At 40.7% G+C, this 20,110-nt stretch overlaps 1 protein-coding gene across 4 annotated transcripts in view; it reads right to left on the bottom strand.

Annotated features, from left to right (window-relative positions):
• Ash1l (ASH1 like histone lysine methyltransferase) overlaps window positions 1-20,110 on the bottom strand; it is a 147,716-nt gene that overhangs the window by 32,004 nt on the left and 95,602 nt on the right. For all 4 annotated transcript variants that reach the window (XM_038311135.1, XM_038311133.1, XM_038311134.1 and 1 more), the window contains 5 exons: window positions 18,665-18,738; window positions 16,646-16,691; window positions 16,421-16,529; window positions 10,157-10,363; window positions 9,838-9,984 (listed from right to left, as the gene is read on the bottom strand). In XM_038311135.1, coding sequence (XP_038167063.1) covers window positions 9,838-9,984; window positions 10,157-10,363; window positions 16,421-16,529; window positions 16,646-16,691; window positions 18,665-18,738 — 583 coding nt within the window. The remainder of the gene's footprint in view (window positions 1-9,837; window positions 9,985-10,156; window positions 10,364-16,420; window positions 16,530-16,645; window positions 16,692-18,664; window positions 18,739-20,110) is intronic.

The following is a 20,110-nucleotide window of genomic DNA, read 5'->3' as shown; positions in this document are numbered from 1 at the left end:
GTGTGTAGAGGTGTCTGCAGAAGCCAAAACACTGCGTAAGGTTCACAGGAGCTTGTGGCACAGCTAGATCTAACCTGCATGGTTGCTAGAAGCTAAACTGCATTCCCTTCAACAGCAGCAAGGACTCCTAATGGCTGAGCCACCTCCTCAGCCTTCTTCCCCCACCCCTTTCTTCAAGACAGGTTCTCTTTATGCAGCCCTGGCTGTCCTGGAACTTGCTCTGTAGACCAGACTGAATTCAAACTCAGAGTTCCATCTGCTTCTGCCTCCAAAGTTTTGGGATTAAAGGCATGCACCATCACTGCCAGGGTCCTTACATTTTTGATTGTTTCAGACAGGACTCACTGTGCAGCTATGGCTGGTCTTGAACAGAGATCCACCTGTCTCTGCCTGATTAAAAGTGCCACCAAGCCCAGCAATTTTTTTTTTAAGACAGGGTTTTTCTATGTAACAGCTCTGGCTATCCTGGAACTTGCTTTGTATACCAGGCTAGCCTTGAACACAGAGATCAGCTTGCCTCTGTGGTGCAGAAATTGTGGAAATGGCCAACCAATGACTGGACCAGCCTGAGACCCATGGCACAAGAGTGAGCCCACACTGCCTGGAGTGCTAGAGACCTAGGATAGAAACAAACACAACTGGAGAAAGAAAAAGGTCAATGAAACGATCCCTAATGATATTCTGCTATACTCATACATTGGTAACTATCCCAAATTGTCACCAGAGGAGCTTCATCCAGCAACTGGTGGAAACAGATGCAGAGACCCACAGTCAAACATTAGGCTGAGAGGAATCCCACTGCACCAGCCAGAGGGGCCAAAGGACACCACAAAAAAACTCACAGAAGCAACTAATCTGGGCACACAGGAGCTCAGAGTCTGAACCAACAACCAGAGAGCCTGAATGGGGCTAAGATAGCCCTCTGTGTACATGTGACATTGTGTTTTATATATATATATATATATATATATATATATATATATATATATATATATATAAATATTTTCCATTTTACACACCAACCATGGTCATGTGTGCCCTACCCTCCGCCGCCCGTTGTTTAGTCTTCTTGTGGAACTCCTAACAGTGGGAGCAGGGGCTGTCCCTAACACTTTGGCTGGCTTTTGGGAACCTATTCCTTACACTGGGCTGCCTTGTCCAGTCTTGATACAAGGGAGGTGCTTATTCGTACTGCAATTTTATATGCCATGCTTTGTTGACACCCATGGGAGGACTGCCACTTTCTGAACAGAAACAGAGGAGTGGATGGGGGGAGACAGAGGGAAGATTTGTAGGGGGAGAAATGAGAGGTGAGGAGGGAAAATAGCAAAGGCAGCCAGGATATAAAATAAACAAACTTGGGGAAAAAAAAGTGTGCCCCCACTGCCAGACCCTGTACTTTTTATTTCTTTGAGATGACGTCTCACTAATGTAGCTAACACCCAGGCTGGCCTGCAATTTACTATCCTCCTGCCTTAGCTTCCTAACTACTCAGATTAAAAATGTACGCCATCACACCTGCCTTTTACATTTTTAACTGATCTTTCTCTGTGTGTGGCATGTAAATGTCATAAACTATACATGGAGGTCAGAGGACAACTTGTGGGAGTCAATTCTGTTTTGTTCCCCTACCCCCACCCCACCATGTGGGTCTCCTGGACTGAACTCAGGTTTGGCAGCAAACATCTTTACCCACTGAATCTAAAACCTGGTCTTAGTATGTACACTTGTATACCCAGTCTTTTTCACTCAGTGTCACACTGAATTGTATACATCAGTTTGTACCTTTACACACTGGATAGTTTTCCACTTAAGTTAAAAAAAAAACCCACCATACTTTCTATACCTATTCTACTGCTATTGACAGATTGTAGTTAATAGTTACAACACAAATCTTTCAGGGCATGTGATGTTGCCTACCTGAACCTCAGCACCTTGGAGACTAAAGTAGAAGCATCTTGATTTTCAGGTTAGCCTAAGATACATAGTGAGACTCTTGCAAAAAGAAGAGAAAACACAACAGAGTTTTATGTGTATATTCTTATACATGTCTTCCACCCCCCTTTAATGTACTTTTTCATTAGTTTAAACCCACAAGGGGTATAACATCATGAATTCTGCAATCAATGGCCTCTGTGGGAAGGTTGCTTCAGAATTTGGTATATACTATATATGATTCCAAATTACCTTTTCCCAGATTCTTTGTTTTTATTTGGTTGACAAACAGGAGTCATTGTGAGTCTGAGACTAGCCTTGTCCATAAGTTCCACAACTTCAGGGCTATGTCAAGAGACCTTGTCTCAAATAAATAAAAAATAATAAAAAAATAAATAAATAAAGGAAGGAAGGAAGGCAGGTCCTCATTATGGCTCTGAGACACTGTTTATAGCCAGCCTAGAAGTCCTGCTCTCAGCAGCCCCTACAGGTGTCAAGACTGGTCAAAGAGCTATACATGTCTTGAACATACTTAATAATTTTTGAAGGCCATATTCTTAGACCAGGAATAGAATGGGATCCTGGGTTTTTAAGAGGCAATGATATACATTTAAAGAAGTTACACCAATTACAATTCATGAGCAGTTCAACATTATTCCTACTGCTCTATCCTTTTTTGTTATACTTGTTTTCTCTTACTCTGTAGACCAGGATTGCCTGGAAGTTACAACAGCGATCGGCCCACCTCTACCTCCTGAGTTCTGGGACTGAAGGCATGCGCCACCACGTCTAGCTTGCTTTAACATTATTTCATGGATGTTTTGTAATGTCAGCCCTTAGTTCTAGGCATTTTGGAGGGTAGATACTGGTCTTAAAACCTGGTATCAAATCCATTGTCTATTTTTTACTTAAGGTAAAAACCTGTCCTTGAATTTCAGACTCTTGATTGGTCTGTCTCCATCTCAAGTGTTGGGATGACAGGTATATTCGACCACATCTAGCCCATCTTACAGTGATTATGACACTTGAGCACTTGCAGCTTGCTTGTCGAATCCAAGTTCAGTTCCTAGCATGCAAGTCAGGCAGCTCCAGCTCAGCTCAAGAGATCTGACACCTGTCTGGAGTCTTTGAGAGCTTACACATACTCTAACGTATACACAAATACCACCCTTTCTTTCTTATTTAAGAAAAGGTATTGTCTTCTTGATTTTATAGTTTCCGAGTAAAAATCAGTCCTTTCTCAGATAAACACACATACAAATAAATATGTCAAGTATTCCTATATTTATTATTTACTTATCGTTCTTTTTGTGTATCTGTGTGCAGATAACTATGTGCCACAAACCATATGCTGGCATCAGGGATCAGCTAGTGGGAGTCAGTTCTCTCCTTCTACCATGTGGGTACCAGGGATTAAACTCAGTTCTTAGGCTTGGCAATACTCACCTTTACATGCTGAGCCCTCTTGCTGACCCACTTTAACTGATTTAGGCTTATGTGTTGGCTTTTGTGTGTATGTATACATACGTGTGAAGTCCAGAAGCTGACATCCTGTGTCTTTTTCAATTGTCTGTCCTTACTTTTTGAAGTTGGAACTCACTAAGTGGTTAGACTGCCATAACCAATGAACCACAGATATCTTCCTGTCTCTACCTCCCCAGTACAGATTACAGGTCTACACCATGTGTTCAGCTTTCACATGAGCACTAGAGATTAAACTCAGGTTCTAATGGAAAGTACTTCACCAAAAACATCCTGTCTGCCGAATTACCTCTAACCCCCAGCTTTTAGCATCCTGGTTTATTTGGCATCTGGAATTTCCACTTCTTGCTTCAGTGTCCTAAGCACTAAGATTACAGGTATATACCAGCAAACCCATCACCTTGCATTTCTTTTTTTTTTTTTTAATTTTTTGAGACAGGGTTTCTCTGTGTAGCCCTGGTCTGGTTACCCTGGAACTTCCTTTGTAGACAAGGCTGACCTCGAACTAACAGAACTGCCTGTCACTGAATCCTGAGTGCTGGGATTAAAGGAGTTCACTACTACCACCTGGCTCACCTTGCTTTCTTTAAATTAAGAAATATTTTTGTTTTTTAGGTTTATCTGTGTGAATGTATGCCATGTTTGTGCAGGTCCTAGGAGAAGCCAGCAAAGGGAGCTATTCTGCAACAGTAGCAAGTATTCTTAACTGAGGCATCTATCCAGTCCCACCTAAATGGTATTCTATATCCCCCTAAAAATAATTTATTTTTATTTTATGTGCATTGGTGTTTTGCCTGCATGCATGTCTGTGTGAGGGTGTCAGACTGCCAACGGGGTGCTGGGAAAAGCACCCAGTGCACTTAACCACTGAGCCATCATCTCTCCAGCCTCCTAAATGGTATTTTGTTGATGAACAAAACTGTATTTACAGGGATGTGCTGGTTTACTTTATGTTAACTTGATACAAGCTAAAGTCATCTTGTTTGAGAAAAGACCCTCAATGAAAAGAAAGCCTCCAAAAGATGGAGCTGTAGTCAAGCCTGGAGGCCCCGTCCATTGTGAGTGGAGCCACCCTTGGGCTGGTAGCCCTGGGCTCTATAATAAAGGAGGCCGAACAAGCCATGCTGAGCAAGTTAGTGAGCAGCCCCTCCATGCCCTCTGCATCAGCTCCTGCCTCTAGTTCCCTGCCCTGCTTGAGTCCCTGCTCTCACTGCTTTTGGTGATGAACTGTTACATGGAACTGTGAGTGACATCAACCCTGTCCTGCCCAAGTTGCTTTTGGTCATGGTGTTTCATCACAGCAATAGTAGCCCTGACTAGGCCTACTAGGCCCTGAGATCAAACTTAGGGTTGTCTTAGTTGTGAGGAGAGTACTCTTAGAAATCAATCCATCCCACTCTTGAATATTTGAGACAGTTTTACTACATAGGCCAATATGGCCTCAGAATCATGATGATCCTTCTTCCTCACAGTCTGAGTAAAGACATGTGTCACCATGCTAAACTTTAGAAATATTAATTTTTATCAAACTGAAAAAAATTCAATTTGAAAAAAGCATGGTCAATCCTTTTTAAGGTATTTATACCTACCTTCTGTATCTCCCAAGTCCAAGAAGATAGCCTGTGCCATCTTTCTGGAAACTACTGTCACATGTGACTTAGGACAGAAAACTATTAAAGGTGAAATCTGGTTAAGTCCTTACTTTTTCCCATCTGCTTCTTTTTGATTTCCTCTGTATTCGCCCTGCATTCATTCATATTTAACTTACCATCTCATAATTTTTAGACAGGGTCTTACTCAGATGAGTCTAGCTTTCAACCATTTTTAAAAAATAATTTTATTTTTTATCTGTATGGGTGTTTTGCTACCTGTGTATCTATGCACCACATGCATGTCTGCTGCCTGCAGAGGCCAGAAGTGGGTGTCAGATCCCTTGGAAACAGAATTACAGATAACTGAGTACCACATGGATGCTGGGACCCAAATGCCAGTCATCTGGAAAAGCAGCCAATGCTCTTAAGCACTGACCAATTCAGTCCCATGGCTTTCACCTTGTCTCTTCTTGTCAGTGCTGGGCTGGAATTAAAGGCATGTACTACCATGCCCAGTTGAGTTTTATATATACATTAGCAATGGGCATGTCAATTTCCACAAATGATTTATATCTGAACTTATAGGTCAACTTGATAGCACGACATTAAAATTTTTTATGTATGTATGTATACAGGAGGAGGCCAGAGGCATCAGATCAGCTGAGTTGGAGTTACAGTTATGTGAGCTGTTTAGTATGGGAACTGAGTTGTAACCACTGAACTAACTCTCCAGTGCCTATTATAATTTTTAAAAGTATGGACTGTTTAATTTGCATGATATCTTTAAACAAAGCCTACATTAATCTTCTATCATTCCAATTTTAGTATGTATGCTGCTGAAATACTATTACTTTCTTTTATATTATTTTATGTTTAAGGTGTGTGTATCTGCTACAGTGTCTATAGAGGTCAGAGAACAACTTTCAGGAGTTGGCTCTCATCTTCCAGTGTAGGAGAAATGAAACTAAGGATGTTTGCCTTTGATGACAAATGCCTTTATCTACTAGCCAGCCCTATTTTTCACTCAGAAACATTGTTTTGCATCTATGCATATGTGATGGTAATCTCCAGTCCCTCTTCTCTCCTCCCTACTGCCTAGACTCCTGGAACGTATAGGATCTCTCACTGAAAGCAGAGATCACTGACTGGCGAGGCTGGTTGGCCCACAAGCTTCTGGGAATCGGCCTGTCTCCATTTACCCGGTGCTCGTCACAAACCATGTACCACCATGCCTGGGATCTGACACGGGTGCTAGGGATGTGGCAACAGCTTCTCGTGTCTGTGCACTGTGCACTGTAACCAAGGTTATCTCCTTAGCCACCCTCCCGCTTCTTTTTTTTGAGTCGGTGTCTCACTATATAACCCAAGCTAGTCTCAAAATTTGTAGTGGACGAGTAGACATGAAGATTGATATCTAGCCCTTGAATAAGACCTATCTGTTCATAAAGTTTTGTTTGGTGGGTCTTACCACAAAGGTCTAACTTTCTTTAGATCTATTTTTAGGTTTTAAGGACTTTTATGTATGAGTGTTTGGCCTGCTTATATACATATACGTGTGCCATATAGGTGCTTGGTACTCCCTAAGGTCAGAAAAAGGTGTTGAGCTGCTGCATGGGCAATGGACCAGGTCCTCTGGAAGAATAGTCAAGTGACTGCTGATCCAAATCCTAGCTTTAAGAAACTAGTCTTTTTAAAATTTTTTTAAAGATTTATTTATTTATTACGTATACAATGTTCTGCCTGTATGCATGCCCACATGACAGAAGAGGGCACTAGATCTCATTACAGATAGTTGTGATCTACTGCATGGTTGCTGGGAATTGAACTTAGGACCTCTGAAGAGCAGCCAGTGCTCTTAACCTCGGAGCCACCTCTCCAGCTCAAGAGACTAGTCTTTAATGAAGTTATTATAAAAGTATTGTCTTTTAATTTTTTTCTTTATGGAGACTGGGTCTAAACTTGTAGCCCTGGCTAGCATAAACTCCTTATGTAGACCGGGGTGGCTTCAAACTCACAAGACTGCCTGCCTCTGCTTCCCAAATGCTAGGATTAAATGTGTGCACCTACACTTGTACTCAGCTGTCTTTTATTTTTAAATAATAAATTTAAAATTATGTGTACGAACATAGAGGAGTGTATACCTTGTGTGTGCAGGTGCCTGGGAAGGCCAGAATGGGACACTGGATTCTCTACCATGAGTGACGGGAACTGAACTTGGGCCCTCTTCAGTCCAAGTGTTACCTTGCACTTGGCTGTTAGCACACTGGAAGTGGAAAACAGTACCGAAATCTCCACGTCTACAATCACTATCATTTGTGCCTGAGGCAGGATCCCACGTAGCTCAGGGTGGCCTCAGGAGTGCAGGGTAACTTTGAACTTCTGATCCCCTCACCTCCACCCCCTGAGGGCTAGGATTACAGAGCTGTACCACAATGTGTGGTTTGAGTTGCTGGGGAGCAAACCTAAGGCTTTGGGCATCCTAGGCAAGCACTATACTGTTTGGACTGTATTTCAGTCCCAGGTTATTTCTATTCTGTTGGTGTGGGTTCTTTGAGACAGTGCCTTCCTAAGAATCCCAGGTGTGCACTCCATGCAAACTGCTGGGTGCACAGGTCTCTACGTCCCATTCCGTTTTTCCCTCTCGTTTTTCACTGCATCATTTAGTTAGGGCATTCACTACAAAGGGGAATTCAAGTTGCTGACAAAAATCTATAAAGTTTTCAGGTTTTTGGTTTTTTATTTTTGTTTACTGAACGTGTGTGAATTGTGCAACTTTATTATGAGTGCAGCACATGAAGATCTCAGAGAACAACTATAGGGTTAATACTCTCCTATCACACTTTGGGTCCTATGGACTCTGAATGAAGGTCTTTCAGGCTAGGTGGCAAGTGCCTTTACCCAATAAGCCATCTCACCATAATGATAGCCCTAGTCCCCACCACTTCCCTTTCGAGAAATGGTCTCTTGTACCCAGTTTGGACTTGAATTACATACAGGAGGAGCAGAACCTCAAGGCAAGGTCTGACTGCAAGACGGCTCAGTGGGCACAGATAATTGCTACCAAGCCTGGCGACTTGAGTTCAGTCCCTAGGACCCACATGGTAGAGAGAACTGATGTCTAAAAAGTAGTACCCTGACACCCACATGTGCTCTGTGCCATCAGCATGCAAACACGATAACAAATAAACACACACACACACACAAATTAATAAAAAGCTCACTGTCACCATCAGTTAAATGGAAAGCTCAAGGCCAGCCTGGGATACAGGGAATCCTACCTAAAAACAAAACAAACAAAAAGTATACCTAAGTGCTATTAGTAAAGATATGGGTCTCAAATTTCTTTTGGTACATGATTTTAATTCTAGACTCAATTTCTTAAGGTATATATTCAGAGTTTCTAGTTATGATATCATTTTTGAGAAAATGTGTTATTCCCCTTTCCTCTAGCTTTTCCTAAATAAAGGTATTTAGAGCTGGGTATAGTGGCATTTACCATTAATCCCAGCATTTGGGAAGGTATATCTCTGTGACTACAAGGCCAGCCTGGTTTACATACTGAGATCCAGGACATCCTGTCTCAAAAACACAATAAATAAATTAAAAAAACAAAAAATCTCAAAGCTATGCCAAGTAGTGGTGGCGCATGCCTTTAATCCCAGCACATAGGAGACAGAAGCAAACAAAATCTGAGTTCAAGGCCAGCCTGAAGAGCAAGTTTTAGAATAGCTGAAAAACCCAGTCATGAAACAAACAAACAAATAAAAAAAGAATTTAAGAAGGATCCATTTATTCATGATAAACATGAGGTCACATGATTTTAATCCCAGCACTCAGAGGAGGCAGAGGCAGGGGGAATCTCTGCTTGTTCTAAGACAACCTAGTCTAGAGAAAGACCGTATGTCAAACAAAGATGTTCACTCTCGTACCCAGTTCATTTTATTATTATTTTTGAACCACTTATTTTGTGTTTGGGCATGTGTATTATGTGTGTGCATGTGTGTGTCATGGCACATATGTGGAGGTAGGGGACAATTATTGGGAGCGTTTATTTTTCCTTCCACCATGTGGGTTCTGGAACAATCAAATTCAGATTGTCAGGGGAGGTGAGGGGAATCTTACCCTCTGGAGCTGGAGTTATAGGGAGTTGTAAGGCATCCAATGTGGATGCTGGGAACTACACTCAGGTCCTCTGCAAGAGCGGTGGATACTCTAAACCACTGGTCACCCTGCCTTGGCTTTCTGAGGGAATGGAACGCAGACATGTCCCATGTATGTATGTGTCTGTGCATGGGCATGTGCATGCGAGGGCAGGTACCAGCAGAAGCAGAGCTGGAACTGCAAGTGCTAGGTATTAAACTCCATCCTCTGAAGAGCAGTATGTGCTCTTCACCGTCAACCATCTCTCCAGCCCTTCAATACCTCATTGATAAAATTCTTTTCCTTCTAAATTAGATTTGACCATTTAATACAAAGAACCTCATTTCACCTCTTTTTTTTTTTTTTTTGGATAAATCTACTGGAGTAAGTAAGTTTGAAATATAGCCTGGCTAAATAAAATGATATACATACAATGTAGTTACTTAACATACAATAAGCATTCGGTAAGTACTTTAGGATCAGTATTACACGACTGCTCTATTCTTCTGGTAAGAGTAGTTAAGATAACCTAAAGAAACAGCAAAAGCTTACTCTGCCTGAAGGACTTGGTAAAATGGAACTTCCCAAGATGCTTTGTGTAAACCGCATGATAGCAGGAGATCAAACGTTGGTACCCTCGATACCTACCGTTCTGCACACTTCGATTCACCTTTGTATGCTTTCTTACCATTTCTGCATTTCACAATTTGGGTCACAGCTGTGGTTGATGAATCTGGCCTCATTTCCCATGCGATAACTGTCAATCACCATTCCGCTATCCAGGTTCAAACAGTAATGGTCACTGTGATTATGATACTGTTCAATCATTCTGTTCCTGAAGAAGAGAGAAATAATCAAAAACCAATCACTGATTAAACTGGAGGGCGGCTATTCTCCCCACCATACTATTGATGCCAAATCACTAATGATTAAAGTAACATAAAAGTTCACTTCTTTAATTCACTGTCCTCCCTTGCAAAGTCATCATTTTATCAGAATTCATTTACCTGAACTCTTGTTCGCTGACAACTTCCCCTAGGTATTCTATGATGAACTGGCCAGCTTTCAGGGGTTCCTTGGTTCTAATTCCCCAACCTTTTTCTTCAGCTCGAAATCGTTCCAGACACTGCACCCACTCATGCCTCTGTATCCTCTGGTTACAGCACTGCTCACCACATGGGCAAGTGTTAGGAGAACACTCAGCAAAGATCATTCTAGAAAGTAATAATTGTAGTCAATTTACCAAATACATTTTTACTGCACACATTTTATACCATCAAATTATTTTTAAATTTAGTCCATGAAATAACTTTAACAAGAGTTGGTAAGTATCCAAAATGAAAATGATATAATTTAAAAGTTAACTTTCATTATTTTGGAGTTGGATCACAGACAATGCTTTACAGTTTCATAAAACTGCCAACCCTCTAGTTTTTCTGATGAGATTGGATGCCTTTAGGGTGCTATGACCGCAGACACTCCAGACTTCCTGTTGCTTCTCATTCTTTTTTGAGTTTTTCAAGAGAAGGTTTCTTCTTTGTATTCCTGGATGTTCTGGAACTCTATAGACTAAGTCTCAAACTAAAAGATCTACTTGCTTCTACCTCCTGAGTGCTAAGCTCAAAGTCATAGGCTACCATACCCTACTGGGAACATAGATGTAAAAAAACAAAACAAAAACCCAAGAAAGAATTGCTGAGAGTAGGAAAACATAGTAGGGAATAAAGAGAAAGGTGGTGCACGCCTTTAATCCCAGCACTTGGGAAGCAGAGGCAGTCGGATTTCTATGAGATCAAGGCCAGCCTGGTCTACCAAGAGAGTTCCAGGTCAACTAGTTTCACAGAGAAATTCTGCGTCAAGGAGAGAGAGAGAAAGAGACAGAGACAGACAGAGAGACAGAGACACACAGAGAGAGACAGAGAGAGGGAAAGGAAAGAATATCACTTCTAAGTAACATTTACTTATTAGCTGTCTGATTGTATATAATGGGGGGTGAACTATGTGTCATAGCACTTAAGTAGATGTCAAAGGACTGGGGCACTCCTTCCAACATGTGGGTGATGAGGATTGAACTCAGGTCTTCAGCTTGGTATCAAGCATGTTTATTTGCTGACCAATAATGTTGGCCTTCTGTTATTGATTTCCATGTTAATTATTGTTGAACACTCCACCATCTTTACTAAAATCTTGTTTTGTAGCCACTCATGGCCATTTATAGACTTTTCCTTTGGTTTTATCTGTTCTATTTTGAGCAAAGTCTTACTGTGCAGTTCAGACAGTACTGGAATCTTCTACATAGCATAGTTTGGCTTGCATATTTATTTTTATGTACAAACACGAAGATAGGACCTCTTTTTGTAGTCCTGCAACTTGCTATGTAGACCAGGCTGGCCTTGAACTCACAGAGCTCCCCCTGCCTCTGCCTTATTAGTGCAGGGACTAATGGTGTGCACTAACATATCTAGCCCTTGATTTATATATTTTATGTTACATATGAGTGTTTTGTCTGCATGTGTACCATGTGAGTGCTTTGTGCATGTAGAAACAAGAAGGGTGCACTGTATTCCCTGGAACTGAATTTATGGATGTTTGTGAACAACCATGTAGGTTCTGGGAACTCTGTTCCCCACTAAGAGCAACAAGTAACTCTTAACCACTAAGATCCACTTTTGATCTTCTTGACTCAACTTCCTGAGTGCTGGAATTATAGGCAATTAAAACGAAGCTGAGCAAAATATTTTGAAAATAACAGACGAACAGGTGTTTATATGTCTTTTGAATGTTTGTTTTTGAAAAGTTTCTAAGGTCACGGTGGGCAAGATGGCTAAGTGGGATAAAGGTGCTTGCTGTATGTGCCTGCTGATCCAAGTCTGACTACAAAGAGAAGATGGAAAGAATTAACCCCACAGAGTTCCCATCAGCTGACGTCTGTAAGTGCCCTGAGGCAAACATGCCCACACATATATATATTACACACAACAATAGCAATTTCTAACTCTGGAAGGAATGGGTCTCACAAGCTAGCACAGGCTAGCTGGAGAATCACAGTGTGTGGTCCAGTCCTCTTGTCTGCCTTCCTAGCTGTTGGAATTCTAGACATGCATCACCATACCTTTAAATTTTTCTGGATCTTTTTATTTTCAAAGATTGTGTGTATGAAACCGGGCAGAGGTGGTGTGTGCCTTTAATCGCGCACTTGGGAGGCAGAGGCAGGTGGATCTCTCTGAGATAGAAGCCAGCATGGTCTACAACGTGAGTTCCAGGGCAGCCAGTACTGTTACACAGAGAAACCCTGTCCTGCTCTCCTAGCAAATATTTACACAACTTTAAATAATATGAAAATATAAGACAAAGACACATGTTAGATAGCTTCATTTAGTGAAGAATTTATCATGGGTTAATTGAAAAATCTAAGTAGGTATCTATTCAATAATACCTTTGATTTTTCTTATATACGAATGCATTTATCACCTTCATCTTGTCATTTGTCAAACTTATTTCTTTGTAGTGAACAGCCTCCCACAACATTCATTTGACAACATTATTTTCTTAGGGTTATTTTCTAGTCGTGGTTTAAGTGAGAGGTTTGTTAGGACTGAATATAGGCCAGCATAATGTGAAAAATAAAAGTAATACCTATGCCAACAAAAATGATATAAAGCAATCAATGTATTTAATATGGCAAATGTTCAAATGTCAATTTTGTGTTTACATTTAAAAGCAACTTGGTCTCATCTTATTGTTCTGGTGTTGTTAGGACAGCTCAGGATCTTGCCAGTGAGGCTCACTCCTGGCTTAGCTCCTTCTTTTCTATGTCCTTAGGAGTAAGAAAACTGCAAAAAGCCAACAAAATATAAAGGATAAATAGTAGACAAAAAAAAATTAAACCAACGAAATTCTCAAAATTTAGAAACAGGAAGATAGATAAACCAAAACTGATTATAAGAAGCAACAATTGCCGGGTGGTGGTGGCTCACACCTTTAATCCTAGCACTCAGGAGGCAGAGGCAGGCGGATCTCTGAGTTCAAGGCCAGTCTGGTCTACAAGAGCTAATTCCAGAATAGGCTCCAAAGCTACAGAGAAACCCTGTCTCACCCCCCCCCCAAAAAAAACCAAGAAGCAACAATTAAAAGGCTATTAAGATGGCTCAGGGTTATGACCACTGGTTGCTCTTGCAGAAAACCTGACTTCTAGTTCTAGGGTATTACACATCCTCTTCTGGCCTACAGGGGTATCAGTCATGTATCTGGCGTGCATACATACATACATGCAGATAAAACATTCACATACATAAATAAAATTAAATTAAACTTAATTTAAATAATGTAAAACAGCCACAATTATGTCAAAATATTTCACATTGTTTTAAAATTTGCCTCCACGACTCCACTCAAGGATGGGGTTTCTCCACTTGGGTTATAGTTGTCTTGAAAAGACAGGGTTTCTCTGTAGCCCTGGCTGTCCTGGAACTCACTCTGTAGACCAGGCTGCCCTTGACCTGAAAATCCATTTGCCTCTTCATCCTGTGAGCATGTACCACCATCTCCTTCAAAAACATATTTACTTTTAAAATTCAATATGTATTCTCAGTTGGTCTGTTAACTTGCTATATGAAGACCAATAGTCTCTGTCTATGCCTCACAAGTGCAACGGTTACTACCAGGTGTTCAGCACCATGCCCAGCTAATTCATGACATTAAAAAAAAATTATATGGGAATATGAACAACCAGGTTGGGGAGGACCCCAGCTTAGACTCCTAGTAATAGTGGATAAGTAACCTAAACTGGTCATTTTCCTATGACCAAACTGGTGACTCGACCAACTGTTATCAGAGAGGTGTTATCCATCAACTGATGGAGGCAGATGCAGAGACCCATAGCCAATCATTAGGTGAAGCTCGGGAATCCTGCAGAGGAGAAAGGAGGGTACGAGCCAGAGGGTCTCAATCAGCTAACCTGGGCTCAAAGGGGATCACAGAGGCTCACAGAGATTGAACTGAAAACCAGGGGGCCTGCATGAGGACGACCTAGGCCTTCTGCATGTATGATACTGTACAGCTGTCTCTGACACTTACTGGCTGTTGGGACCTTACTTCTCATACTGGATCACCTTGCCCAGCCTTAATACATAGGAAGGTACTTAGTCTAATTGCAACTTGATGTGCCATGTACTACTGATACTCATAGGAGTCCTGACCTTTTCTGGATGGAGACACAAGAGGAGACTGGGGGTTAGGAGAGAGAGGATGGGGCAGAGGGACTACGAAGAAAGAACTGAGGAAAGGCTGTGGCTGGGATGTAAAATAAATAGTTTTTTTAAAAATTAACATTTTAATAATTTAAATTTTTTTCTTTTTCTTTTTTTATATGTATTTTCCCATATGTGAACAATGTGCATGTCTGGTGCCCAAGGAAGTCAGAAGAGGGCATCAGAAATCACTGCAACTGGAGTTACAGGTTCTTAACCTCTGAGCCATCTCTGTAGCCCTGCTAGTGACTTTTTGCTTTGTTTTATTTTGTTGTTTTGAGATAGAATTTCTGTATGTAGGCCTAGCTGTACTAGATTCACTTTGTAGACCAGGCATGCTTCTGCCTCTCGAGTGCTGGAATTAAAAGTGTACACCACAACCGACCGTCTTTACTTAGGGCTGGTGAGATGGCTTATCTGTTTTGTTTTGATTCTTGAGACAGGGTTTCTCTGTGATACCTTTAATAGTAAAACACTGAAAATATATTAGATGTCTAAAAGAGATAAGGCCAACTCTGTGGTCTATCAACTTGATGGATGATAGTGAACGCTTGTAGACTACACTGACATATGAAAGAGTATTTAAAGTATTTGTAAGTAGCTGGGCATGGTTATTAACATAAAGTATGAGACTTTCACAAAAAAAAAAAAAAAAACAAAACAGGTTAGAAAACAAGGCAAAAAAGATTGTTTGGAGTTTGAGGCCAGTCTGGGCTACATAGTGAGAACTAGCATAGATTTAGATACAAGATGAGGCCCTATCTCAAAGATAAAATAAAAACAAAAAAATACTGGAAGTGAAAAAAATCACTACTACACATGCACTGATCCTGGGAGATGGCTCAGTGGTTAAGAGCACTTGCTTGCTAAGGATGGGGCTCAATTCCAAGAAAATACAGTCTTCTCATCTGTCAGTTCCTGCATGAATGTGGTGCACATAAACTCACAGACATATATACATAGACAGAAAAATAAGTAAACAAATATTTTCTAAAAACCCACCATCTGTACCTTCATTATCAACAATATATAAAACTATACTTATATCTATGTATGGCAATATAAGCCAGGAAAGATTCCCAACTGGAATGTTAAAACTAATTCCTCCAGCTGACAGGGGAGCTGACCTAGGGCATGGGGAAGCAGTTGTCTTTGGCTATTGGTGGTTCTGGTTTTTCACAACAGTGTCTAACTATGACCCCAACCGGTCCAGAACTACCATGTACAGCAGGCACCTTACAATCTGTGTGGTTCCTGCAATCTCAGCCTCCACAGGGCTGAAATTAAGAGGTGAGTACTACCATATTCGGAACATTAAGTTCTTGTAGTATGATTGGGCATCTCTTGGGTAAATTCCCAAGAGTGGAATTACTGGGTCCTGGGGTAGGTTGATCCCGAATTTCCTGAGAAACCGCCACACTGCTTTCCAAAGTTGTTGCACAAGTGTGCATTCCCACCAGCAATGGATGAGTGAACATTAAGTTCTTTATTTTCTGTAAATTTATCTGCATTACTAAAACCTACAATTCTATCTTCACCCCTTCTCCTTCCTATACCAGGCATTTCCATTTGATACCTAGTAGAGGTTGGCGGTGCATGCTCATCAGCTCAGCACTTGGAAGCGAGGCAGGAGAAGCAGAGCTCTGATACAACTGAAAACAAACAGTTCCACTAAAAACAAGACCCAGATGAGCTCACGCCACACTTCTACCATCTCATAGCATCAGTGGTTACTGATCTTGTGTATGCTCATACATGCAAATAGTTTATTAGCACAGTTTTCTTTGGAAATTATACACTTCATTTGGATGGTTCCTCATTATGGCCTACCATATGCGGAAAGCTAAGAAGGCACTTATGACTTTGGTTATTAATAGATTACAACATCATCTCATATTATGTTGAGAACTTCCCCCAGAGAAGGTGACATTTTGGTACACAAGATTCTCTCTGATACTCTATGCAGTCTGTGAGCATCAGCGTCCAATGTCAGACTCCGTTTCAGAGAAACAGTCACAGTACCTATTGAGGCAGTCATCCCCACAGCCCTTCCTGGAGGCATCATCCGGCTTCTTACAGTTACAGGTGGTAGCCTCATAACCAGAAAGAGGTTTGACATCAACGTAGACATCTTGAGAAAACAGCAAATAAAAGTTTTTGAACATATAGAACTATAAAAATAAGTGTCAAGACAGGAGGAATATTGATGTTTTGAAGGCAGAAAAAAATAACTTCTAAGTTACTCACTTGAACGAATTTTTTTATACAGGGGGACATCTGGTTTTTTGTATAGCTAGAAGAAAAAAAAATCTTGATATAGCATTTTGCTTCAACTGACAGCGTGGCATCAAACTCTAAAGATAAAGGTAGGTATCCGTGCATTCTGTTCATAGGGAAATATTTGTGGGAATTAGGCATGATGGAACACCTCTATACTCGTAACAGTTGGGAAGGTGAGGCAGGAGGATCACAGTGAGCACAAACTACACGGCAAATGTTTTCCAGCCTTTCTGAATCAGGTATAATCGAAGGAATCTCAGTGATTTATTTTTAATTTTCTCCACAATAAAAAAGGGTGACGGAGAATTAGATAGTTTATAAAAAGTAACCATGCTTTTTTTTTTTTTTTTTAAGGCAGCATCTATGGAGCCTGGGATGGACTAAAATTTTTTAGGTAAATCTTTTGTTCTTCTCCTATATCCCTTCCCGAGAGCTAGAATTATAGGCTTGTGTAAATAACATCTGAGTTACAACAACGTATTTTGGATTTGCTTTTTTTTTCTTTAAATTTTAACATGCTGTTGGATAACTACTGAAAAGAATCAATCTGAAGACCAAGCTTATTCACTTGGATAAGTTAAGATTCTATTTGTTGCTATCAAAAGAAAGGAAAGGGAATGGGGGTAAAGGCCAGTGGTACACTTTGTGTTCAAGCCCCAGTACCAACCCTACCATAAAAATCACAAAATCCTATAAACCCTAAAACCCTCAACATGTATAAGGTTTGTTTTAGTGTAGTAGTATGACAATAGAAAAATTAGCTGTCCTCTCAGCTGTGACTGATAGGGAATCTCAGGAAATCAGCATTACGGTGGTTCACCACAAGCAGAGTGTGCTACTGGTGTGCATGTATCTCAATTCAGCAGTATAGAGATGAAAGCAGGAGGATCAGAGGTGGTAGGCCAGTTTTAGCTACATAGCAAGTTCAAGGTCAGCCTGGGTAATATGAAACATTGAGGAAAGAGCTCTCAGGTTTGAACTAAAGTGTGCTGCAAAGGAAAAAGCCACTGAACTAAACTCCATCACTTAGTGATTTATCAGGATTTATTTTATTATATTTTTTTCAGTTCATGTTGAAAGCCCCATTCCCCAAAGTTAAAAGGGAGGGAAAAAAAACACTGTCTAAAAACAAAATAAAACAAAAGCAACGCCTCCAATAAAACCCAATAGAAAGACACAAATATATAAGATATTCATAAGAACTTAACAGAGGACAGGCAGCAGTGATGCATGTCTTTAATCCCAGCAGTCGGGAGGCAGAGGCAGGCAGATCTCTGAGTTCAAGGCCAGCCAGGTCCACAGAACGAGTTCTAATACAGCCACGGCTATTTAGAAAGCCTGTCTTGAAACAATCCACCAGAGACCACCAGAGAGAAAAGGAGGCAAAGGAGACTGAAGTGCTTTTGATTCTCCAGAGTTAACTTTTGTTTAGAGACAGTGTCTTACTATGCGGTTCTACTGGTCTGGAACTCACAGAAATCTACCTGCTTCTACCTCTTGACTACTGGGATTAAAGATGTATGTCACCCCACCTTCCAGTTTCCCAGTGGTTGTTCCCCGAAACCTTTAACTTAATTAAGGTCTGAGTTTTTTTGTTTGTTTGTTTGTTTTAAAGTGTTCTGGCAGTACATCTTCATTTTCATTATGAATCCTGCATAAACAGAATTGTTATAGCACAAAAATCATTGCTACCAAAACAAAAGCTTAGAATAAGAACAAAAGGTTGTCACTGAAGCAGAAACTTACTGTAATTACGAAGTATGATAAAAGGCAAGTAAGGTACATTAAATATGTATGCAAATTCATTTTTCTAAGTCTCTAACCTTTATAAGGGCAGGTCTCAGTATATCCTAAGATATGATAAGGAGCCAGAGGAAAACAAACTTGCATTCCCTATAGCCCAACTGTTATGAGTTAAAAAAAAACCCAAAAACCAACCAACCGAACAACAACAACAAAAAAACCTGGACAAAGAGGCCTTTGTACCTGATTGTGTTTCCACTGCCAGAGGATGTCATAGGGAAGCTGGAAGTCAATTCTCTTCTGTCTCAGGTACTTTCCTGAAATAAAAAAGTCAGTTTCAACAACTATCCTGATATGCATGCAGTCCATACAAAGTCAGCAAATAGTCACTGCAATATACATCTGAATATACACATAGAACACGCACAAACAATTTTTCTTTGTGGGAGTGTCTTTACAAGATAGGACTTCTCTGTGTAGTTCTGGCTGTCCAGGAACTCACTCTATAAACCAGGCTGGCCTCAAACTCAAGACATTCGCTTGTCTCTGCCTCCCAAATACTGGAAGTAAATGCGTATGCCACCATTGCCTGGCTGTGAAAATTGTATTTTATAAATTTATAGTCATCTCTAGAAAACAAATAAAGCAAAATTACAACTGAAATCAGTAAGTCACTATGAAATTAAATAAACACTAAGAAGTTTTTAATTACTGGGCTGGAAATAAGGCTCAGTGGTTAAGAGTTCTTGCTGCTCTTGCAGAGGACAGGGTTTACAACCAAGTTTCAGGGAGCTGATGCCCTCTTTGGACTTCTGCAAGCACCAGGTACACGTGTGATACATATATATCCATGCGGGAAAAACAGTTATACACAAAACAACATCAACAACAAAATCTAAAACAACTAAAGGGTCAGGGGCAGAAATCCAGACTGGCTAATGGATAAAGTTGCCTGCCATCAAGCTACCTGAATTCGATCCCTGGAACTCACATGCTAGAAAGAGAGAGAATGCACTCCTACAAACTGTTCTTTGGTTTCTATGCAGCGTTGTGGAAAATATTCCCACACTCAAAATTAAACAACATAATAAAAAGAGAAATGAAAAAGGACATTCTTGAGTTTACATAACTGAAGAATACATGTCACCCAGCATGATGGTTCCCAGAATCCATGGTGGAAGAAGAACCACTCTGACTTATTTATACACCTATTTATTTATTTGTTTGTTTGTGTTTTTAGACACAGGGTTTCTCTGTAGCTTTGGAGCCTGTCCTGGAACTAGCTCTTTTAGACCAGGCTGGCCTCAAACTCACAGAGATATGCCTGCCTCTGCCTCCAGACTGCTGGGACTAAAGGTGTGTGTCACCACCACTCAGGTGCCTCTGGCTTTTACACACACACACACACACCTAACACACACGCACACATCTCTGAATTCCAGACACACACATGCACATACACACCACAGAGATTCGCCTGTCTCTGCCTCCTTAGGATTAAAGGTATGGGCTACATGTCTGGCTACTCTGACTTTTAGATGAATACTGGGTAATGTGCATTCCAGAATTCTAGAACATACTTCACATATATAGACACAACCACAAGACATACAAAACAGTTTAAAGGGAGAGGGAAAGAAGAGAACATGCAGGGGGCTGGGGAGATGGCTCACTGGTTAGGATGGCACC

This window comes from Arvicola amphibius, chromosome 14, assembly GCF_903992535.2.
Source record: "Arvicola amphibius chromosome 14, mArvAmp1.2, whole genome shotgun sequence".
Lineage (NCBI taxonomy): Eukaryota > Metazoa > Chordata > Mammalia > Rodentia > Cricetidae > Arvicola > Arvicola amphibius.
Note: the sequence above shows the minus strand (reverse complement) of the source record. Positions and strands in the feature narration are given on the sequence as shown.